Source organism: Mandrillus leucophaeus, unplaced genomic scaffold (genome assembly GCF_000951045.1).
Source record: "Mandrillus leucophaeus isolate KB7577 unplaced genomic scaffold, Mleu.le_1.0 Scaffold855, whole genome shotgun sequence".
NCBI classification, from domain to species: Eukaryota; Metazoa; Chordata; class Mammalia; order Primates; family Cercopithecidae; genus Mandrillus; species Mandrillus leucophaeus.
In genome coordinates, this window is record NW_012109308.1 from 175,930 (window position 1) to 200,696 (window position 24,767).

The 24,767-nt window shown below is 40.6% G+C and overlaps 1 protein-coding gene across 8 annotated transcripts in view; it reads right to left on the bottom strand.

Moving 5' to 3' along the window:
* Window positions 1–617: 617 nt before the first annotated feature.
* The window catches only part of KCNIP1 (Kv channel interacting protein 1), a 392,942-nt gene continuing 368,792 nt past the window's right edge, over window positions 618–24,767 (bottom strand). For 3 of the 8 annotated variants that reach the window (XM_011968658.1, XM_011968659.1, XM_011968660.1), the window contains 7 exons: window positions 18,330–18,454; window positions 16,813–16,882; window positions 15,305–15,375; window positions 14,425–14,532; window positions 4,358–4,462; window positions 3,387–3,449; window positions 618–1,492 (listed from right to left, as the gene is read on the bottom strand). In XM_011968658.1, coding sequence (XP_011824048.1) covers window positions 1,445–1,492; window positions 3,387–3,449; window positions 4,358–4,462; window positions 14,425–14,532; window positions 15,305–15,375; window positions 16,813–16,882; window positions 18,330–18,454 — 590 coding nt within the window. In that variant the 3' untranslated portion in view covers window positions 618–1,444. Of the gene's footprint in view, window positions 1,493–3,386; window positions 3,450–4,353; window positions 4,463–14,424; window positions 14,533–15,304; window positions 15,451–16,812; window positions 16,883–18,329; window positions 18,455–24,370; window positions 24,404–24,767 lie in introns of those variants that run through there. The other 5 variants (XM_011968657.1, XM_011968656.1, XM_011968655.1 and 2 more) reach the window with 5 other exon arrangements.

A 24,767-nucleotide genomic window follows, 5' to 3' on the forward strand; every position in this document is an offset into this window, starting at 1 on the left:
GTGTTCAACATGAGTAATCATTTGCTGGTTATAGGCTGAAGCTGCGCGATCATCCTCTAGACCCTAAAATCTCTCAGCAGGAGGCCCTGTTATCCTCTTCATCTCTGCACTCCCACTCACACCACAGGGGCTCCAGACTTTTCATATCAGAGGGTCTTAGAGGTGGCAATCTTTTTGGAAGCAAAGTGTTGTGAAGGGTCTTGTCTTGAAGTTGCATTTGTATTTGGGTCGGATGTTTGCTGGGGATGGCTTGGGGGCTGGGGAGGATGAAGTCACTGCCTGGCACAGGCCTGGCACAATGTAAGTACAGTTGACCCTCCGACAATATGAGTTTAAACTGCATGGGTCCACTTACATGCAGATTGTTTTCAACCAAACATGATAGAAATTGCAGTATTTCTAGGATGTGAAACCTGCATATATGGAGGCCCAAGTTTTTGAAAACACGAGTTCCTCTGGGACTTGAGTGTCTGCAGATTTTGGTATGGGGAGTCCTGGAACCGATCCTTCACACATACAGAGGAACAACTACACTAATAATTGGATGTCAAGTGAATGGACTAGCCTTCCCTTTTCACAGCTTACCTCTCTTACCTAATGGAGTCATGAAGAAGTGATTGAGAGTGTAAGAAATAGTTCTGTTTATTGGTTAGAACATGGTATAAAATTACAGCAATTTGCAGGCATTCTGGACTTCTCGGGAGGGACATGCAGCGCTGGGCTCAAGCAGGGGATGTGGTGGAGATATGGACCACTGGGCAATGGCTCACTTCCTAGACATATTAAAGGACTTGCACTACCAGCACAAATGCCAGTGTGAGAGAATTATTGGTCCTCGTTTCTGGAAACAAATGACATGGGCAGTTTGGGTCATCAGAAAATGCCACGCTTAATAATTCAGTCCTATCCCACATATATTAGGTGCTGGCTCTCCCAATCTGGTTATGACAGGTCCTAATTGTTCTGGATAACTCTCATTCTTCCCACCAAAGGAAGAGAAACAGGCACATTGGTTTGGGAGGCCATCAGATGATGGTGTGCATCTGGCTCAGGTCCTCTTGCTTCCAGATTCACCAAAGTTTGCCTGACTTGGAGGCAGTGGGCTGGGGGCATGTAAGCAGAATATTTTGTGCACTACTGTTTAAGCTCAAGCAGAGGGACCTTCCATAGGGCAGTAGTGTGAGAAGATGAGCATGCTTCCAAAACAAACTCAAATTTCATCTTGTCTCTCTCAAGAAGAAGAAGGAGGAAGAGGTGGCAATCAGAGACTGAGCCACATAATGCTGGGTTCCATAGAAAGTCTTCAGCAGAGAATTCTTCCAAAGTGTGAAAGGTGTTTCTGTCCCAAGAGTTGGTGTGTAAAATCAGAACGAGGGCAGATCAGGGTGTTAAGGTGGTTGTTTAGTACAATGTCTCTGAGAACTGAATGGCTGAGTGTCACCAGTTACATGACATTTTGAAACAGCTGGAGAGACCTCATGATGTTGTCATCCTGGGAGAAAAGGAGGGGAAGAGGATGGTTAGAACTCTGAGTCCCCTCCCTGATTGCTCTGTAACTCTGGTGAGCAAATCTCAAGCATGGGTTTCCTATATGGGGAAAACTCTACAAGGGTATGAAAAACAAGAAGTAAGGATGGGGACATAAAAAGTGATCAGCTCAAAGTAAAAAGCACCACCTGTAGCCTTAAAGAGGAATTCAGAAGAAACAAATCATCTAGTAAAATAGTGAGTTCTTTTAAGAAGCTCTGAACAATTACATTTCATAAAATTATTTTTATACATCCACTGAAATGATTATATTTTTTCCCTTTTTATTCTATTAATGTGATTAATTACACTGACCAATTATGAATGTTAAACCAACCTTGCCTTCCTGGAATACTGCTTTAGATCCTACACATTTTGATAAGTCATATTTTTATTTTATTTTTGATTCAAGATATTTTCTTCTCTGAACCATGAATTATAAGTTTATTGCTTAATACCCAACATTTGAGGATTTTTCTACATTCAATACTATACCTCAGAGAATAAATAATAGAAAAATGTAAAATACAGAACATGCAATGGAGACATACAAGAAGAAAATCCCCCAAAGCTCTCTCTTTCAAAAAAATCAATAAAGTAGATAAATGCTTATAAGACTGCTTTTCAAATTATCAATATCAGAAATGAAAAGGTTAATGTCAGTATAGGCTTATTTGGCTCATTATTCTGGCAGATGGAAAGTTTAGTTGAGCATCTGCATCTGGTGAGGGTTTCAGGCTGCTTCGACTCACAGTAGAAAGTGAAGGGGAGCTGGGTGTGCAGAGATCCCATGGTGAGAGAGGAGGCAAGGTTGGGGGTGGGGAAGGTGCCAGGCTGTTTTACAACCAGCTCTCAAGGGAACTAACAGAGTGAGAACTCACCCCCAAGGGGGTCAATGTTCATTCCATTCTAGTTGTTAAATATCTTGGATATCACCCTGCATATAGGACATCTACATAACAGGGTGGTTGTGATGTTTATGTATGTGCTTGAAACTCGGTGGGGGCTCAGTGTGTGCTAGTAACTTCTCCCCTGCTTTCTTACATTTGCTATTCTTCTTGGCTGGAGTGCAGAGTAACTGTGTACATTTTAAAAATAATGTAGGGGTACAAATGGATTTCTCAAAAGTAGATGAAGCAATTATTTCCAGTTCAGTCTCTGGTGACTCTGGGGCTGGTCTATTGGTTAGACTTAATGAAAGTTGTGTTCCCAGGACCAGCATCGCTGGTGTGACTGGGGAGAATGTGAGAAAAGTAACATTTCAGGCCCCACCCCAGACCTATGGACTTAGAATCTGCATTTTAACAAGATCTTTAAGGATATTGTTTCACACATTAAAGTTTTAGAAGCCTTGGTCCAGGGCATTTGTGTTAAAGTGACCCAGATCTAGAGTGTCTGGGATTGAGGCCTGGAAATATACATTTTCAGAATCATTCCAGGCAATTTTTATGCACACTGTGGTTTGAGAATCACACAGTTGTAGATTTCCCTGCCCCGCTCCCAGCTGCTTCCTTGTCATCTGGGGAACGGGTCATCAAGCCAGAGGCAGGCTAAAAAATAATGGTGTTGCCCTCTTGGGAAGTCTATTTTCACAGAGACCCCCTGTGAGTTTTCACATCCACATCCCCCCAGACGCCTACTTAGGCTCTCTGTTCAGTCCTGTGCTTAGCCAAGACCAACCACAGGCCAGGTTGAGGAGTGGAACTGCTGGACTTCACAGTTGTTGCTAGTGTTGTTGGCTCTGATAGGAGGGGTTGCAGGTATGTGCAGGTTTCTCGTCACCTTCCTTCTGCAGGTCCCCAGGCCCCAGGTTTCCTTTCCCAGATGTAGAATTGTTGTGCCCTGAGATCTCTCCTTACCTCCTGACATGATTCAAGAAATTCATCTAAAGTTACGATGCCATCTTTATTTTTGTCCATTTTCTGAAAGACAAAACAGAAAGCACTTTATGGAATCTGGTGATCTCCATTCCAAAGCTTACTCCCCTGCTTTCTTGCTGGAGCACATTTCATTCATTGCATTAACCAACTTTGCCCCGAGAATGAGAGTTGTCTTTCACTGGCCAGACAACTCCAGTTAGGTCCTCATTACAACACTTTGACCCCCGTGAGTTTCCTTAAATCAAAAGACTTGCTCTGGACACTCATCACCTCACTGCTGGCTTATTCTGCTTCTTCTGTAGACTCCCTGCTACCCTGTCCCTCTGGCAGAACACTGAGCACAAGAGGTTCTGATTCTGGCCTGTTACTTGCTGTACAAACTTGCACAAGGCCAGAGAGGATTCTCTTTTCCCATCTGCAAAGTGGGAAGTTGGGCTAGAGTGAGCTCTGATATTCTCTGATACTCTACCACTAGACAATTTTTTCCTAAAATGCCCCAATGATCATACCACTCCCTTAGTCAAGGATCAGCAGTAGTTGCCCATCCTGCACCAGAGCAAGGCCAAACCCTTGCAGTTAAGGTCTCATAATCTGGCCCTATCCTAGTTTCCAATCTTGTTTCCCCTCACTACCCAGACACAAATGCTTAGCACCTCCACAATTGTAATTAGTGAAGTCTTTCGTGTTTACTCCGATCCCCTAATTTTTATGGATTTAGAGTTCATACTATACCACTAATATTTAATAATATACTTTCTTGTTCTCTTCTGTCATGTACACTTACAGCTTAAGGAGATCATCTGTTTCTTGAGGACAAGGTATCTGATAGTTCTTTTCAGTTTCCAACCATGCTTAGTACAGGGTTGGACACAAATCACTTGCCCAGATGCTCATGGGTTGACTTGATCTAGGCTGGGCTTACAGCTCACGTGCAGGGTGTGTGCACTTACCTGGAAGAAGACGTCCACATGCTGCCTTGGAGTGTCCTCTTTGAGCACAGGATATGTGTATTTCCCCATCATGTCATAGATGGCCTTGACAATGTCCATCATCTCCTGGAGCAGGGACATAAAAGCACACAGTGTGGGGACCAAGAGGTCAAGCTCTTCCTAGGCGACAGAGTTTGGGGCTCCTTGTGTCCCTTGGCAATGAAAGTGATTAAAAGGTGAGGTCCTTCTTTAACAGGTGATAGGGAGTTAGAAAGCAAGCAGAAGGGGCTATATTGTGGGAGCCCTTTTAGGGAGGAGATGGTAGACAATCCTTAAAGCCTGCAGAAGCTCATGGGTAGGTTACCTCATTACGGGCATTGTCTTCAGTGCAGGGTGATGTGTGGGATCCCCGTTCACAGACGCCTACTTAGGCTCTCTGTTCTTGAGGCAAATAAAATATTATTCTGAATTTTTAAAAAGTGAATGTTCTAGCCTAGAGATTTGAAAATCCCCATAGGTTCTGCCACTGTTTTAAGTTAAGAAAAATGAATCAACAGCCAAGATTATCCACAGGGCACATGAGGCCAATAGTTCCACAGACTGAGGCCCTTATTAAAAAGATCGGTTCTCAAGTGCACCCCAAACCTATTGAACCAGAGCATCTTAGGACTCGGTCCTGTGAGTTTCCATGTTTATCAAGGTACATTAGGAACCATTATTCTGATCATTCTGGCACAACTCGGAATGGGGATAAAAGAGCGTTTGGGATGTTTGATGTGGTTTCTACAGAGATCCAGGAGACAGTCTGATTCCATGTGCTTATTTTATTTTATTTATTATTGTTTAATTTCACCTATTAATTTTAGACTTACAGAAAAGTTACAAAAATAGTACAGAGAGTTCATGCATACATTTCACCCAGTTTCTTCTAATGTTAACAACTTGCATAACCAGAGCACAATGACCAAACCCAGGAAATTAACATTGCTAGACTATTATTAACTAAACTACAGGGCTTATTCAAATTTTATCAGCTTTTCAACTAGTATCTTTTTTTCCCTTCAATGATTCTACATTGCATTTATTTGTTGTGTCTCTTTAGTCTCTTCTAATCTGCATGAGTTTCTCATTCTTTTTTTTTCTTTTACCTTTTTTTTCTTGAGACAGGGTCTTGCTCTGTCATGCAGGCTGGAGTGCAGTGGCACAATCCTGGTCACTGCAGCCTCGACCTCCCAGGTTCAAGCAGTCCTCCCACCTCAGCCTCTCAAGTAGCTGGGACTACAGGCAAGTACCACCACGCCTGGCTGATTTTTTGTAGAGGTAGGGTTTTGCCATGTTGCCCAGGCTGGTCTCAAACTCTTGGACTTAAGTGGTCTTCCTGCCTCTGCCTCCCAAAGTGCTGGGATTATAGGCATGAGCCACTATGCCCAGCCTGAGTTTCTTTCTTTCCTTGTCTTTCAGGACCTCACACTTTTGATATGAGTACAGGTCAGTTGTTTTGTAGAATATCTCTCAATTTGAGTTAATCCTTGGTTTGGTTATGATTAGATTGAAGTTATGCATTTTTGGCAAGAATATCACAGAAGTGATGTTATAACCTTCTCAGTGCATCATATCAGGGAGTTACATAGTGTTGAGATGTCTTATTACTGATAATGTTAACCTTGATCACTTGATTAAGGTGGTGTCTGTCAAGTTTCCTTGCTGATTTAGTATCTTTCAGTGGATCTTGCCTATAAAAATTATTATTGCAGTGTTTGCCTGATGGTAATTTTGTATTGCCTTTATTCCTTCTATATTTATTAATTAAAATTCTTCTGTAAGGAAGAGCTGCCTTCTCTCCTGCATTTATGTATTCGGTTGTTTATTTATATTAGAATGGACTCACAGACATTTACCTATTTTATAGGTTATAATCCAATACTTAATAATTTTTAACTTTGCTCAAATTGCTCTCATTTTGGCTATTGGGAACTCCTTCAGGTTGACTCCTGCAGTTTTTATTATTTTTTATTTTTTAGCACTTTCATACTTTCCAGCATGATAAAGTACTCCAGGCTCATCTTGTATTTTCTCTTACCCAATCTTGGAATCAACTATTCTCCCCAAGAAGACTGGTTCTGTTTATTGATGAACGGTATTTAGAAACCAAGGTCTAGGTGCTAGGTGTGATCACTGCTACAGGGATGTCATTGCTCTGAGGTGCCCTCAACAGATAGAACGAGGAAATACATGTCTCTATCCATGTGTTTATTTTTAAATGCATACTTTACAAGCCCTTCACATCTACATGGCCACTGATGCTTTTCCTGTCTGATATTTTTTTTAAATCACAGAAAGAGCTTAAAGAACAATTTTGTTGCTCTCTCAGGATTTTCATAGCCTACAACTTGGATGAGATTATCTCCAAATGATTGCCAAGGGAAGAGCCTGCTGTCTTTTCTAAGAAGCTACTTATCCATGCTTTCTTTTTCTTTAAGGGATACTTTATTAATTCTGCCCTCCAGAGAGGTCTGATGGATTAATGGGGACAATTCTGCCTCGTTTGCAAATTACAAAATGGGAGTAGGAGCTAGTAAGGTTATTCAGTGATGGAATAATGAGTGAACCAAAGTTGAAGACCAAGTAGTATAAATCCCACTTCTGTATTTTTTTCTTTATATATTTTGCAAGGTAGTATTTGAATATTTTAGAGCATCATATGTTTACATGTGTATATAATCATTTAGTTGTTTACAAAATTGAGATATACATATCACTTTATCAAGTTATTTAAAAATGTAATATATCATACTAATGTTTATTTTACATTACTTTTTCATGATTTTAAGTGGCCACTGGCTATTCCGTTTTATGTATTTACTGTAATTCATTTTACAAATCTGCTATTAGTGGCTATGATGGTTATCACATTTTGGGGCACTATTACCTGAAGACTCTTCCTGCTTTTACGTCTTTGCATCTATTCTTTATTTCCTTGGGACATATACCAAGATGTAGTTTTATAAGGAGAATGGGATGCATAACTTTCAATGCTTTTGATACATATTCCTCAAATACCTTTTAGAAAGTTTATATCAGAACACTCTCAACAACTATGTATGAAAAACCACTTTTCACCAGCCTTCAACAAAGACTTTACAAAATCTTTGCAATTTAATAGATAAGTGATAATTCATTGTTTTTAAAGGTAAACATTATTTTCTTAGTGAGGTTTCTAATATATGTATTGACTATTTTTATTTATTTTCCCATGAACTATTTTTTCATCTGCTTTGCTCATTGTATTCATCTATTTCTGATTGGATTGTGAGAGTTGTTTATATATTTGTGTAGATTTACTAAATTGTTAAAATCTCTTAATAGGTTTTTAATTTATTTAAAAGATATTTTTATGCATCTACCATGTGCTAGATATTGTGTCAAAGAAATACAAACATAAGCACGATGAATATGACTCTTGCCTTTGTTAAGATGAATGTCTACTGAGGAATATCAATCCTTTCTCTCATCATAAATTGCAGATTTTTAAAAACAAGTTTGTCACTTGCTTTTCAACTTTGTTTATGGTATTTTTTGATATACAGAATTTTAAAATATTTACAGTGTAAAGTCATCAATAATTTAAAAACTTGTTTCTAACTTTGATTTTATGGTTTTTCCAGTCTATGATCAGATATTCATGTATGATTTTTAGTTCTTTTTAGTTAAAAAACAACTGTACATATCTATAGTGATTTTGGGTTTATGGTACTAAGTAAGAATATTTACTTACTTGTTGCCAAAATAGTTAACCAGTTTTCCCAGAATCATTTAATGATTCATTACCTCTCTATTCAATACGCTACGTTTATTATGAACCAAGATGGTATTTGTACTTGGGATTTCTATTCTGTTCCATTGATCTACCTGTTCCTTCTCTGATATTATAATATTTTAATAGTTTCAGCTTTATAATATATTTCAGTATCTGGTAGAACAAATCCTACCATTTTTCTTCTTTTCGAAAATTATCTTTGCTGTTCTCACCTGATTAATCTTCCAATGTAACTTTATAACAATTGTGCCAAATTCCCTCCCCAAATAACACTTTCATTCGGATTCAAAATAAAATAAATTTAAAGTTAATTAGAGAAGAATTGCTGTCATTACAATATTGCTATCTTTATAATATACATTCCTTCAGAAGATGGTATGTTTCTCTACTTATCAAATTTTTCTTTCTCTTCATCTAAATTATGGATATTTAAAAATGCCCATGTGCTTTAAATTTTATTGTGATTACAATGAGAATATTTTTATTACAATTTTCTAGCTAGTCACAACTGATATATTGGCCACACAATTTCTTTTGTGTATGTATTTTATTACCAGTCACTTTGCCAGCTTTTTAAAAGTTCTAGTTGTTTTAAGTTGATTTTCTTGCTATCTTTTTTCTTAGATAGAAAATCATGTCATTAATAAGGAATGTTGTAATTTTTCATATTTAGATTGCATTTCTTTTTCTGTTTTACTATATCTGAAGAACTTTCAAGAAATGTTAAACAGTTGTGATGTCTGACAGCTTGCACTCTTGCCTCGTCTTTTCTTCAGTGAGAATCTCTGCATGTTACCATAAAGTATGAAGCTGTGTACTAGGCTGGGGTATTTTCCACTATGCTGAAGACGTATTTTATTCCTAATTAGTTGAATCTTGAAAATTATTATGAATAAATGGTAAATTATATCAAATACAATTTTAACATCAAATGGTTTAATCTTTTGATATATTAATATGATAAATTATTTAATATGCTTTATCTGCTACTGGGCTATTCCTGCATTCCTGGAATAAACCTTACGTTAGTCATGTGCATTTCTTTATTTTATTTTATTGCTTTTTTGAGGAAGGGTCTTGTTCTGTTGCCCAGGCTGGAGTACGGTGGAGTGATTATGGCTCAGGGCAGTCTTGAACTCCTGGGCTCAAGCTGTCCTCCTGCCTCAGCCTCTGGAGTAGCTGGGAGCACATGCACGTGCCACTACACCCAGGTAATTTTTAAATTTTTCTTTTGAAGAGACAGGCTCTCCCTATGTTGACCAGGCTGGTCTTGAACTCCTGGGCTCAACCCATTCTCCTGCCTCAGTCTCCCAAAGTGTTGGGATTACAGGTATGAGCCTTTAAACAGAACACTGGGATTAATTTCCTATTATCTCATTTAGGATTTGTAATCTATATTTTGAATGATATTGAGTTCTTATTTTCTCTTACCTGCTTTATTTCATAGGATTTTTTTCCTTCAACACATTTTTTTGAGTGTCTTCTATTGGTTAGGCACTTCCGCCTTACATCAAGATTTTCAACAGATAAATTGAATTTATTGGAGCATAATTTACTTATAACAAATTCACCGATTTTAAGTGTACTGTTTGAAGAATGTTGACAAATGTATCCACCCATGTAACCTCCACCACACTCAAGATATAGAACATTTTCACAACCAAAAGACATCCCTTCACACTTCTTTGCAGTAAGTGCCTCTCAACCTTTGATGCCAGGCAACCACAGATCTAATTTCTGTTACTATAGATTAGTTTGCATTTTCTAAAATCTCATGTAAATGGAGTAAAACAGTGTAAACTCATTTGAGTCTGGCTTCATTCACTCAGCATGAGGTTTATGAGCTTCATGCACATTGCTGCATGCAATTATAACATTCCTTTTTACTGCTGAGTAATAATCCATTGGATGAACAGACTACAATGTATTTACCCATTGTCCTGTTGACAGACATTTGGGTCATTTAAGTTTTGAGATTACTATGAATAAAGCTGCTATGAACATCTTTGTACAAGTCTTTATGGAATTACATATTTTTATTTTGGTGAGTAAATACCCAGGAGTGGGACTTCTTTTCTTCTTTTTTTTTCTTTTTTTGAGACAGGGTCTTGCTCTGTCACCCAGGCTGGAGTGCAGTGGTGCAATCTCAGCTCACTACAACCTCTTCTCCCCAGGGTTAAGCAATTCTCCCACCTCAGCTCCCTAGTAGCTGGGACCACAGGTGCTTATCACGTCTAGCTTTTTGTTGTTGTTGTTTTTGTATTTTTAGTAGAGACAGGGTCTTGCCATGTTGCCCAGTCTGGTCTTGAACTCCTGAGCTCAAATGATCCACCTGCCTCAGCCTCCCAAAGTGCTGGGATTATAGGCGTGAGCCACCATACCTGACTGGAATGGGATTTCTGGGTTGTATGTTAAGTTCATGTTGAGCTTTATCAAAGATGCCAAAATGTTTTCCAATATGCTTGTACCATTTACATTTCTGCCAGCTATCTGTGAGAGTTTCTATTGCTCCACATTTTTGCCAATGATTGGTATTGTCAGTCTTTTTAATTGTGGCCATTCTGTGCAGTTGTATTTCATTATGGTTGTAATTTTCATTTCTTTGAAGACCAGTGATATGGAGGAACCTTTCATGGGCTTACTGGCCAACCTTTTATGGGCTCACATATCTTCTTAAGTGTCTCATCAAATCTTTTGCCTATTTTATATGAAGTTATTTATCTTTGTATTAAATTATAAATGTTCCTTATGTATTTTGGATGCCAGTATGATATTGGATTGGTATCCCTGGTATCTTTATATATCTGGTATATAATTTGCAAACATTTTTTTCCAAGTCCATGGCTTGTATTTCCATTTTCTTAAAGGTGAGGGACGAAATTTTTAACTTTGATGAAGTCAAATTTATCTACTTTAAAAAATGATTCCTTATCCTTTCCTACTCCAAAGTTGTAAGAATGTTTCTCCTATGTATTCCTTAAGAAAACAGCTTTTGTTTTAATATTTAACTCTATAATCCATTCCAGGATGATGTTTATGTTTGGCATGAGGTTAAGGCTAAGGTCCATTTTTGTTTCCAAATGGATATACAGCTGCTGCAAAACCATTTGTCGAATACACAATTCTTTCCTCTTTGATCTTTTTGGCATCTGTTGCATTGACATATGGGTGAGTCTATCACTATTTAAATTTTTTTTTTATTTTTAATTTTTGTGGGCACATATTTATGTGTATATATTTATATATGTGTATATATTTATATATGTATATATTTATATGTATATATGTGTATATACACATATTATGTGTATATATTTATGGGGCACATGACAAGTTTTGATACAGGCATACAATGTGTAATAACCACATCAGGAAAAATGGGTATCCATCCCTTCAAGCATTTATCCTTTGTGTTACAAACCAATTACATTCTTTTAGTTAAAATGTTCAGTTAAATTATTGACTACAGTCACCTTGTTGTGCTATCAAATACCAGGCCTTATTCATTCATTATATATTTTTTGTACCATTGACTATCCCAACTTCCCCCATAGCCCCCCCTACTATCCTTCCCAGCCTGTGGTTACCATCCTTTTACCCTCTATCTTCATATTGTTTTGATTTTTAGATCCCACAAATAAGAGAGAACATGGGATGTTTGTCATTCTGTGCCTGGTTTACTTCACTTAACATAATGACCTCCAGTTCCATCCATGTTGTAGATGATTAAATCTCATTCTATTTTACAGCTGAATAGTACTCCATTGTGTATAAGTACCACATTTTCTTTATCCGTTCATCTGTTGATGGACACTTAGGTTGCTTCCAAATCTTGGCTATTATAAACAGATGTACAACAAACATGGGAGTGCAGATATCTCTTTGATATACTGATTTCCTTTATTTGGGGTATATACCCAGCAGTGGGATTGTTGGATCATATGGTAGCTCTACTTTAAGTTTTTTTGACTCTCTATTTTGATCCATTGATCTATATGTGTATCCTTATGCCAATTCCCCACTGTCTTGACTACTGCACCTTTTCATGAAGTCTTGAAGTAAGGTAGGTTTAGTCCTTTAACTTTGTTCTGTTTTTGGTTGTTTTGGTTATTTTAAATTTTTTGCATTCCCAAATCAACTGCTACAAAATACCTGCTGGGATTTTGATTGAGATCGCACTAAATCTATAAATCAAATTTGGAGAATCCACATCTTAACTATATTGGGCCTTCCAACCCATGAGCATGATATATCTCTGTGTTTATTTAGTTATTTATTTCAGCAATATTTTATAGTTTTCAGTGTATGAGTCTTGCACCTATTTTGTTGAATTTTTCTCAAAGTATTTTGTGCTTTTTGATGCTATTTTTTCTTAATTTTGTGGTTGCTTGTTGGATGTAGAATTATAAATGATTTTTGTAAATAGAACGCATGTCTTCACTTTGTTAAATTCACTTATTATTTTTCGCAATTTATTTGTAGACTCTTAAAGTTTTCTATTAATACAATTGTATCATGTACAAATAAAGACAGTGTTAATTCTTCCTTTCCAGTCTATATCCCTTTGGTTGCTTTAAATATAGTGAATTATATTGATTGATTTTTGAATGTTAAACTAACCTTGCATTCCTAGAATAAAACTCACATAGTTGTAGTGTATCATCCTTTTATATATTGCTGGATTCAATTTGCTAATAGTTAGTGAAAGCTTTTTGTGTCTGTGCTCATGAGGGGGACTGTTTTGTAGTTGTTTCCTCTCATAAGACCTTTTTTTCTTTGGTTTGGGTATCAGGGTACTATTGGACTTATAAAACAAGTTGCAAAATATTCCATCCTCCTCTATTTTCTAAAATTTTTTGTAGGATTGGTATTAGAATTCACCAGTCCACCATCTGAGCCTATAATTTTATTTGGGAATGGTTTTTAACTGTGAATTTTTTATAATATAAAAATTTATATATAAAAAATTATAATATAATTTCTTTAAATGATACAGAGCTAGTCATATTTTCTGATTCTCTTTAAGTCTGTTTTTGCCTTTTGTGTCTTTCAAAAAACATGTTCATCTAACAGCTTCCCAGGGGAATATGGATAGGCCCCTTACCCTAGCCCTCCACCATCTGACTCTGTTGACCTGTCAGCCTCATCCTGCACTGATCTTCGGCTTCATAACTTCATCTGCAACCGTCTGCAACCTTTCTGTTTTTGAAACACATGAAGCTTTATCTTGCCTCAAAGCCTCTCTAGTGGCTCTTCCTTCTGCCTGGAACACTTTTCCTGGCTTTTTGTATAACTGGTTCCAGTATGACAACACCTCCTTAGAGAGGACTTTGCTAACCTTCCCTGCCAAAATATCTTCTACCTGTTGATTCCTTTTTGGCCTGTTTATTGTCCATCTTTCTATACTGCTCCAGTGTGAGGCCTAGTCTGATTGTTCACCTCTTTACTTCCAGCACCTAGAACACCTAATAAGTCTTCAAATGTGTGTTAATTAAAAACATGACTAAATGAATGAGGAATGAAAGTTGGATAAACTCTCTGAGCTTACAGAGAGAACCTTGCAGGGTTGAGGTGAAGATAATTGCGCTGATATCTACACTCCAGGCAGTGCACCTGGCACACAGGAGCTCAGTAAGTAGAGTGTTACAGGATGCCAAATTCCAGCTTCCACTGAGATACCAGGGTACAGTGGATACTGAGGGTATTTCACTGGCTACAGACATCTTCTGAGGTTCTAAAAGTGCGAAGCAGTGAAGATTCAGAAATTATTTGTGATAATTTCTTTAAAGACAGCTGTACCTTCCATTACCCCCTTCGAGGTTGTATTAGTAGGCAAAATAGGTTAAGGCCAATATGACCCAGTTATAGGTTCCTCTTAAAACCCTTTCTTTTCTATTCTAGGTGCTACCTAGAATTCCACCATTTCAACTTTTAGCTTTAACTTGTGGCTCCCAACCTTCCCAAATGCACGTTCTCTAGGGAAGAGTAACTCTTTACACTGAAACAAGTCAGTTTTACCCACTGTGTAATGTCTACTGAATCTAGGTGACCCAGGGAGAATGAATCTGTTTAATCCTTTCTGGGGGCTTGGGAACAGGCAGGGTAGGGCAATGAGGGAGGCCCTCTTTATTTTGCCAGGGACCAGTTCTGTTAGCCCCAAAGCAGAGCCTGCCTCATTCAGACAGCACTATCCTCAAGCCTGGGACTGTTTTCTGTTGGGTTAGTTACCTTCACTGGAGCCCTCTCACACCCCTGGCCCTGGCTTACTTACCTCTTTGTTAATATATCCATCCTTATTGATGTCATACAAATTAAATGTCCACCTTAGTTTCTCGTGGACAGTTCCTCTCAGTAAAATCGACAGAGCGGTTACAAAGTCCTGAGAAGGGAAAAAGGCAGGAGTGACATCAGGCAGGGTGAAGCTGTGTCTTTGGGTCAGATTGTGATACTCTCACAGAGTGGTGCCTCCCATGTCCTCTTGTCTGCCTGGAGGATGTGGCTATGCTCAGTGAAGAGCTCCTGCCTTCGGGTCCCTACCCTGCCCCATTTTTTTTGCAAGGTGCCCCCTTGAGGAAGAATGGAGCTCTGAGAGACACAGATCAATGCAGCCAGCCCTGTTATTGCCTTATCCATGGCTGCAGTGGTCAGTCTATCATCCCAGTGGCCGTATGGCCTAGTGGCTGAGGACGCAGACTGTAGGAACAGTCTGTATTGAGGGTCATTCTGCCTGCATTCAAATCCATCCTTTATCATTTGTGTGCTCTTTGACCTTGGGAAAGCTACTCTCTCTCTTTGCCTTACTCTCCTCTTCTGTAAAAGGGTAATAAATAATAAAATGCTACCCTGTAGGGTTATCGTGGGGTTAGAGTAAATGAGTTAGTACATACAAAGCCCTAAGTACAGGGGCTGCCACTGGGAAGCAGTGTGCCTGGGAGCTGTTATTAGTCCCCCGAGTCCCTGAGTTCCTGCAGGCCAGGCAAAGTTGCTACTGCTTCTCCCCATCTTTAGGAAATGCTTACGAATGGATAAATGTGTCTTTGGTCTGACTGAGAGCTTTTGATGGTCCAGCCCTTCCCCCAGTGCCTTGAGATTTAGGGGGGGAGGTGATGCAGAACCAGAGGACCCCTCGAGTGGACCCCAGATGAGCATACCTCGAACTTCACGGAGCCTGTCTGAGTGGTGTCGAAGGCATTGAAGAGGTAATGGGCATACGTGCTGGCATCTACAAGGCAGAAAAGGAGGGCAGGTGATGGGGGCAGGAATTCCACACAGGGAGAACCTTCCAAACAAGGCAGGGCTTCGACAAGAAAGAGGGGAGAGCGATGCTAGGGTGATGGAAAGAAGAAAATTATGGAGTGGGGCCCATTGACTCAACTCTTTGGGTTTGGGTGGGAAGTTAGATCTAGCCAAAGGTGAGATGAACCCTTATCCCTCCCTCTAGCCATCGTGAGAAAACCTTTCTCCTGCCTATCTATGCACGGAATCGTCAGTGTATGAATGACACAGTGACTGCATGACATGTTCTTCTGAGCGGCCATGCAATGCCGGGGATGAGCACGCACTCCAGAGTAGAGAAATCTGAACTTGGATGCCGCTGTACTACATAAGCTGTGTGACTGTGGGCATCAAGCATGACCTCTCTGAGTTTCCCTTTCCTACCTCTGTACAATGGGATGGAGCAAGACCTATCTCTTGAAATTTGCTAAAAAGTATTTTAAACTAGAGCTATGCCTGGCATACAGTAAGAACTCAATAAACAGTGGCTTAGTGGAACTCAGCAAACTGCAATTCTGGGGCCTGCATGGGACAAAACTGCCTCCCACACCTGATCTGGATAGGGGCCCCACACACCCAGGAAGGCATCTGTCTGCTGCCAAAAAGGCCCTTGAGAAACAGGGCCCAAGAAGTGTTTGGAATGCTTGGATCTGCATTTTGTCAGGATCTGGGGAAGGTGTCTTGCAGGAGACAGCTCTTGGAGACAGGATGCAAGGTGGCATGTGACACATGGAGGCCACAGAGGAGCCACTGATGTGGTCCCAGGCCCATGGGGACAGAGCTGGTTCCCGAGTCAGGCAGGGCGACAGAGCAGCTGCTGTGGGCCTGGCACACTTGTAACCTGGCTTAATAAGCACAACTTTATGTTTCCTGTCTCTTTTTCATTTAGTTTATTTTTATAGTCTTTGGTATTTACTGGAGTTCTTTTACAAAATTCCAGCTTGTCTCAGCTATTTTAAGGAAAAGAATCAAAGGTGCCCTGCACAGTGGTGGCACCAGAATGGCAAAACTTGTTTCAGACCCTTATGGAATCTAATCCTGGTCTGCTACTCACTCGCTGTGCAATCTTGAGTACATTGCTTATCTTCCCTGAAACTCAGTTACCCCATGTGGGATTATAATATCTGCTTTCTAGAGCTGTTCTGAGACTTTGTGATGTTGCATTATCAGCCCTTCTTCCCCTTCCAGGGTGGGTTCGTTTTCAGAGTTCTTTCCTGCTAAAGCTTTGGAGACTCCTACCTCTCACGATGAGGGAGGCGTCCTGCTCTGAGTTTGCCCCTTCCTCGAGAAGGAAGCAGATAGCAAGGAAGAGTGGACTTGGAGGAAGGGAAGGCTATTCACCAGAGAGGGCTCTGGGCAAGATAGATTTAAAGGTCAGACTCACCTCCATGAGGGAAAAACTGAGCATAGATCTGCTTGAATGTGTCTTCATTAACCACACCACTGGGGCACTCCTGTGGGAAGGGGAGAGAGTCAGCAGGAGGTGTCTGAGGGCCAGCACTAGGAGAAGAAGACTGGGCCCAGCCTTGGTGTCTGGGGTTCCTCATGATCCCCAGGGGCAGGGACCTGTGCATTTCCACTTCTCCGAAGTAACTCCATCTCAGGACTGGAGCTGCTTTGCAAAATGATGAGACATTGTCAGAGAATGGGCACAGTGAGGTGGAGAGATTTGGGGCCTTAAGAGCAGAAAAACCTGGGTTTAAATCCTGGCTTAGCCAATAAATACTAAGCTTTGTGACTTTGGCCATGCCAGTCTCTGATTCTCAATATCCTTACCTGTAAAATGGGGCTAACAATACTTTCCCCAAGGGTATCTTATGAACCTATGTTAGGTGGTACTGAGTCCATGGTAGATGCCAAGCAGTGTAGATTTCTTCTCTGTTCTGGATGCTGTTCCCTCTGAGCCCAGTGCCTGCCTGGGAAACTTTCCCACAGGATCCTGCTCCAACTCGGCTGCCCACTGCTAATGCTGCCATCAGAAGGAAAGAAGCCCTGATGGTAGGAAACCAGGCACTTGGTGTGTGCAATCAAGGCTAGTGTGGAAGGAAGAGGCATCCCAGCACCTGTCAGATGACTCCCAGGAGGGGCTGGAATCCCTGTGGGTCAGCACTTTGGAGAACAATGAGGCTGTGGTCAGTTTGGAATTGACCCAGCTCAGCTCTACCTATAGACTGCACCTGGAGGGAGGGTGACCAGGTGCACGTTGCTCTAGCCCACCCCACTCCACACCACCCCAGGATTTGGGAATAAGATTGTGCTCTGAGAGTTAAACTTAAAAAAATAAATTAATATCCGGGATTGTATCTGAGAGCTCTCCAGCTGACCTGAGAATTCAGGAACATATTAATGTATTTAAAGTAACAGCTAAACAAGGAACTCCCATCCTCTGACCCCACTTTTGATTGTAACCTGGCTTCCACGTGGCTTCTAAGGAGAGCGGGTCCCAGAGAAGGGAGAGGAGTGTCTGGTCCCACTGTCAGTTCCATTTCCCGTGGTAAATTAATACACTGACATTCGGCTTACACATCAGTCTCGGTGAGCCTGGTTAGCATGAGTCAGCAGGCCTAAATCCCATTATTGTGGGGGCACCACCAAGTTGGAAGGTATGACTATGTTAAGGGTTAAGGCTTGACCCTGGGCTGGGGTGAATTCCCTGAGGATGTGCCACCCTGTGACGTTTCTGGGCAGTTGGCCGTTTACTGTCTCCTGACTTTGCTCCATCCTCGCCTGGAGCCTTCCTTTCCAACCAGGTGATCTCCCTCTCTGGCCCCTTTATAGAGCTGGCCTTCCTTGTGTAGCCTCACATATGGGAAACTGCCTTATGAGCTCCCTTGGCATTGGGAAGAGCTTAGCCTTACGTGGGAAACCCCCCGAGGCCTTCAGAGCCTGTGCGGGTCTTACGTTTTTGAAGCCTCGATAAAGGACCTGCAGCTCCCTCTTGGTGAAGTTGGTCTGGGCCTCAAGCTGCTCCAGTCCCTCGGGCCGATGGCAAACCATGGTCATCTCCAGCTCATCTTCAATCTTATCTGGAACCAGAGGAGATGGCATTGGAATCGTTGAACTTGGGGTTCACTCTTGTTAGGTAACAATCTGGGCTGTCAAAAGAGTGGTGTCACAACTTGGGATCTAGGGCTGTGGGCTGGGGTCACACTGCCAATGGCCTTCCTATCTTGAACCCCACTTCCCTGCCCTGTCAGCCTCTGTGTCAGACACCACATGGTTGCGGGGGGCTTCAGCTTTGGAGAGAAACATGTTCCCAGTGGAGGCGAAGGCAGAAGTGCTCAAAATAAATCCATATGAAAACATTTTTCTTGCTTTAAAAATAACTTCTTTGCGTATTCAAATTGTTTCCCATGGAAACTTCTGAATTTTCCAGAGACACAGGTAAGTAAGCAGAATGATAAACACCTCTAGACAGCAAAGGGAAACAAAATTATTTAAAGAAACAGTAAACTCTCACCATTTGGGCCAACTAGGAATGGATAGCATGATTTAGCAGAAAGTTCAGATTACAGCATGTTAAGTATTAATGATAAAAATCTGAATGTATTTACAGTTTATTGTTTTGTAATGTCTACTAGACATCCTTAAATACTAGGAAAATGTCTTAAATGGGAGCTACTTTGTACAAACCATTTGAAGGGCTCTAACAACAGTTGTAAGTAGTAGTTTAAGTATGCCTCCCATATGGACTATAATGTAATATAAGATTGCATTAGTTATGTAGAAAGTGTCTGTCAACTAAAGCAAGGAATCTGCCCATCTCCCACTGAAGGATCACAAAGTCCAAGTCAGTGGAATTTTCAACGTTTTACCATCACAGAGGGGTAGGTGAGTGATTTCCTTTGGACCCTGCCAGAATGCTTTCTATAAACTTACACCAATCAAGAATCAATTGCCATCTAACTTCTCTGCCTGTTGTTGTCATGCAGATACAACCAAATCCATCTATTGAATGACTGTAAATCTGGGCTGGCAAGAATAGTGATGAGACGGGCGGCTGCTGGGAACATGCATAGACCATGTCTCACCCCGTGGCAACCCACAGCAAGCACAGGCTGAGTTTCCACATCAGAGAACAAGGTGAGCAGGTGCATTAAATTGTGTGCATTTCTCTCATCAGTGTTGGTCTCATTGCACCAGATTTTCCCTGCAATTGTCACTTTCCCTTTTGAGACTTTGATCCCAGTACAAAAGGAATCCATCAAATTAAGTTTGTATCTTGTACATATCCCCAAAGGTGATGGATGTTCGTGTGAGGCTCCAGTAACTTTGTAACAACTCCTAATTGCCATCTTTCTCTTATGCTGGGCAATACATATCACCTTATCCTGCCGGGACTAAGGCAGATGATTTGTTATAAATTAGATATTGTTTATGCCACAGAGAGACAAGTGGCCAATTTCCCCAGAATTCATCATTCTTACAGAGCCTTTAATTATGGTTATGCTTGTAGCTAACAAGATAAGTAGCAATTATCTAAACGCTGAAGCATTTCTATGTAAACAAAAGGGCTTATTCTCAAAAAGAAAGAAAGAAAAGGAGAAAAATGCACATCAGTCTAATTCAGAATGCTTATATACATATTAATATTTTGCATCTATTTTAACCCATTTTAACAGAGAAATTGTTGGTTTAAATCTCCTAGCATTAGATCTAAAAGCATTTTTATTTCTAAAATGCACATCTGTTTAATTGTGCATATATTCACAAGGAACTTCTGAAGGGGCTGCAGAGGTTTGCACATCCCTCCTTCTGCCCTTTAGGGATTCCCTGGGTACTGCCCAGGTGGCTTGAATGAAGAAAGGAGATGAAGCAAAAAATCACATTAAAATGCAAATAAAGAAAATGGAAATATTGTATTTTTTGAGTAAACGAGGCATTCTTGAAGACATCCGGTATACCATTAGATTTATCTCAGCCAGAAGCATGAAAGGGTTTTTTGCGGTACTCTTAATTCCTTGATCTTCCTGTGACTGAATTCCTCACAAGCTCAGGGAAATTTCTTTGCGGGAGCTTGAGAGGCTCTTTCCGACTCAAGAAACAGCGCTTGTTTCCCATCACCTTCATAAAAAATGCACTAAGTAATTATTGCGATATCAGTTATTAAACCCACTTCATTAAGGAGGAACTGGACTTTATTAATAAATGAGTTGTTTGTTGTCTGGGCAGCAGGATCAATTTCCACATCAAACAGATTCTGTAGTATCTGCATATTTGGATACTGACTGCCAAGCTTTTGTTTTGTTTTTCGTTTTCATCATTGGCTAAGTGTCATTTGTTTTTCGTTTTCATCATTGGCTAAGTGTCAGGCTGCGGTAACATCGGTTGTGGAAGGAAATTTACTTCTTTGGGGCTCAAGATGCCGGGAAGCAGCCTGCCCGTGGATGTTAAGACAGGGTTTAAAAGAGTGGCCCTGTCTTTCTTTCTTCTTTCTGTGACTGTATTTTGTAGTGAGAACTATAATTTATGTCACAATCCAGTATACACATATACATATGTGAAATGTTAATTAAATATTTTGAAACAAAACTCCATGAAATGATCCCGTCCCTCACTAATGTGAGCTATGCTCCCGTCTCAGTTTTAATGTATTCCTTTGTAAACCCGTGCTGGTTATGACTCTCACGGGTCATGACTTTTGATTGGACAGCACTGATTTAACTTGTCTACAGCTGTGGCAACCTCACAGCGGTGCCCGCGCTGCCGCTCTCACATCAGCTCTCCCTTCCCTTTATTTGTATGTCTCATGGTGCTGGCCGCTGTAGATACATTCACAAGAAACTTTAGAGGTAACGGGCAGCGGTTTTCACCACCCTCCTGTTGCTCCCTGGGGGTTCCCTGGATGAAGCCCAAGTAGTCCCAGTAAAGGAAGGAGAATGGCTCAGTTCCCTGCGTGCAGGAGGAGAGAAGAGCGTGAACCCATGGGAAGCCTCCCTGACAGTTTCTTCTGAGGTTTGTTCAAAGTCTCTGATGCCAGATGTTGCTAGTCATTACTTTGTTATAAAAAATAATGATGAGCCAGTTACTAAGTCAGACTTGAGTTTGAATGGTTGAGATAAAAATTAACTTGAGAGGTAATACTGTGGTGATAACTACATGACAAGAATAAATTAGAACACCTTCTGTTTGTAAAGTACTTTTAAGCCATTCAATGTTCTCATGCCTGTTGTTCCATAACCTTATGTGTGATGGGAGTGAGGGAACCATTGCCTGCGCATGTGGTATTAAGAAGTGATTTTCTAACTGTGAATGCCTCACACGGTGATGAATACCTATCACTAGGGGCAAAGAGAGATGGAATCACTGACTCTAGAGGATGCTACACAGGAAATTCTCAGATTGAATAGTAGATGATTTAGATTAACTGATCCTTAATGTTTTGGGATCATAGACTCTTCTGAGTGTGGAATGAAGGCTTTAGACTCTCTCAGAAAAAAAATGCACAGTCACTGTATGTTTGCCTATTCAGTCATGTGTCGCTTACCAACAGGGATCCTCTCTGAGAAATGTGTTGTTAGGCAATTTTGCCATCGTGCGAACATCGTGGAGTCTACTCACACACACCTAGGTGGGGTAGCCTGCTACACACCTAGGCTGTATGGTGTGGCCTAGTGCTTCTAGGCTACAAACCTGTACAACGTATTACTATTCTGAATACTGTAGGCAATCGTAACTCTCTGGTAAGTATTTTAAATATTTGTGTATCTAAGCATACTAAATTTAGAGAAAGAAACTATGGTGTAAAAAATAAAAAATGGTACAACTATTAGGACATTTACCATGAATGGAAGTTACGGGACTGGAAGTTGCTCTGGGTGAGTCAGTGAGTGATGGTGAGTGAGTGTGAAGGCCTGGGATGCTACTAAACATGAGGTAGACTTTAGACATACTGTATGCTTAGGGCTATACTAAATTAATAAGAAATTTTTCGGTAAGAAATTAACTTTAGCTTGCTCTAACTTTATTTTACAAACTATTTGATTTTTTTTTCAAACTTTTGGACTCTTTTGTGATAATACTTAACTTAAAATACACATTGCCTAGCTGTACAAAAATATTTTTCTTTATTTTCTTATTTTGTAAGCTTTTTCTCTATTTAAAATTTTTTTGGTTTTATTTTTTTTCTTTTAAAACTTTTTTTATTTGTTTGTTACAAATGAAGACACAAACACACACATTAGCCTGAGATCACACAGGGTCAGGAACATCAAGATGTCACTGGGCAATAGGGATTTTTTAGCTCAGTTACAATCTTATGGGACCACAATTGTGTATGTTGTGTTGTTGATGGAAATGTCATCATGCAGAGCATGACTGTACTTTCAGTGAGTTTCTGTATTTTAAACACATCTAGCCCATGCTAAGCTATTTCAGCGTAGGAGATCTCTTCTAAACCTTGTCACTAACTGGCTTTGTCTGAGTCCTAAGTCACTGAGCAATGGGTGACAGATCTGGACCTAGAATCCAGTCAGTCCAGGCCCCTTTCATCATATCTGGTTTCCACATGTCCCCACAGTGGATTCTGCTTCCCTCAAGCACAAATTGCAAACCAGCTTGTAGCCAGCCTTGTAGCACCCCTGCTCCTACGAAGCTGTGTGCTTGTGTACCAGTTAGACCTGGACTGTGAGCAGTGGGAGGACCCACACCTTAGGTCTTTTCCCCAGTGAGATGTCCCCTCTGTCAGGCTCAGGACAGTGACCATGACCATCTCCTCGCTGGACTGGCCAATAGTGCCTCCCTCACGATGTCTCTGGGTTGGACTTTATACTTATCCATGTAGCTTTTTTTTTTTTTTTTTTTTTTGAGATGGAGTTTTGCTCTTGTTGCCCAAGCTGGAGTGCAATGGTGCGATCTCGGCTTACTGCAACCTTCACCTCCCAGGTTCAAGCTATTCTCCTCCTCAGCCTCCCAAGTAACTGGGATTACAGGTGTACATCACCACGCCCAGCTAATTTTTTTTGTATTTTTAGTAGAAACGGGGTTTCACCATGCTAGCCAGGCTGGTCTTTAACTTCTGACCTCAGGTGATCTGCCCGCCTTGGCCTCCCAAAGTGCTAGTATTACAGACATGAGCCACTGCGCCCAGCTACCCATCTATATTGAGATTACAAAATAGTGATCCTTGGCTTGAGTGTGACCCAAAGATAGGTCTTGTTTGACCTGTAAAATGTGTCTTAATTATTTTGGAATTAGTTGTCCATGTTTAAAGATGAGAGATCCATGTACAAATATGGATATCTGATTTGTCTTGGAAAATGGGATTATCTGACAACTTTGGTCTCAAATTTGGACACTTCAGCAACCTACTAGAGTTGAACAGTGGCCGTCCCCTCTGGGCAGCTAGAGCCCCTAGGACACCCTGTTGTTCACCCCTGGCTCACAGAATTCATTTATGCTGCCTGCCCTGTGCAACAGGCATTGAGTTTTGTTTTTTGATCTATACCTACTTACCCTCCCACCTACAAACCACATAGTCTACTCCTCACTGTTTATTTAAACACATGCCACTTTGTCACACAAAGGACTTGAAGCCGATTATAGGAAATAAATATGAAATAAAAGGAGATAAAGTAATAAGAAAAACTGCCTCAGTAAATGTTGATTAGATTAGGAGGTGAAGACCATGGGGAAAAAGAGAACACAGAAATTCAGGCCATTTGTTTGAAGTAATTACTACACTTGAGCTGCAAATGGTCTCTGAGTTTTTACAAATGTCTGTGAAAGGAAAACGTAACCATTTCTTAGGGGGAGCAAAGCTTTTCCTGTAGCTTGTCTCTAAAAGAACATTTCCAGCTGTTTCTATATACGTGGGGCTTGCTAACAAGGGGCACAGAAAGCTGGTGCATGAGAAGACTAATTATAAAACATGAACTTGATTAAGAAGCTCTGCCTTCGCAAGTCATGTGACCAGAGTCAAGTTAATTTAAACTGTTTTTTACCTCTCTGATACTGGTAATACCACCAGGCGATGTCTAGGAAAGAGTGAGAAAACATTTTACCAAATCCATTCATCAAAAAGCAAAACACACTTTTATTGTCCATGGAGAGAGGCCGCTCTGAGGGTGTCCATGTCGCTGTCCAGCTTGACATATGTGAAGAGCCTCTCGGTAGCAGAGCTGAAGCTGAGCTCCCTGTCCTTTTCCCATGGTCAGAACAGGCAAGAGCAGTGGGTTGCCTCCCAGTGCCCATGGCTCCCGCAGGGGCTCGTTGAACATGCCCTCAGCCATGCAGTCATGCAGCCTGCAGAGATGGGATGGCACATGGCAGAGATGTGCGATGTTGGATGGGTCCTTGGAAACACCCACATGTTTGACTGAGGAGTGGCTTATAAGACAC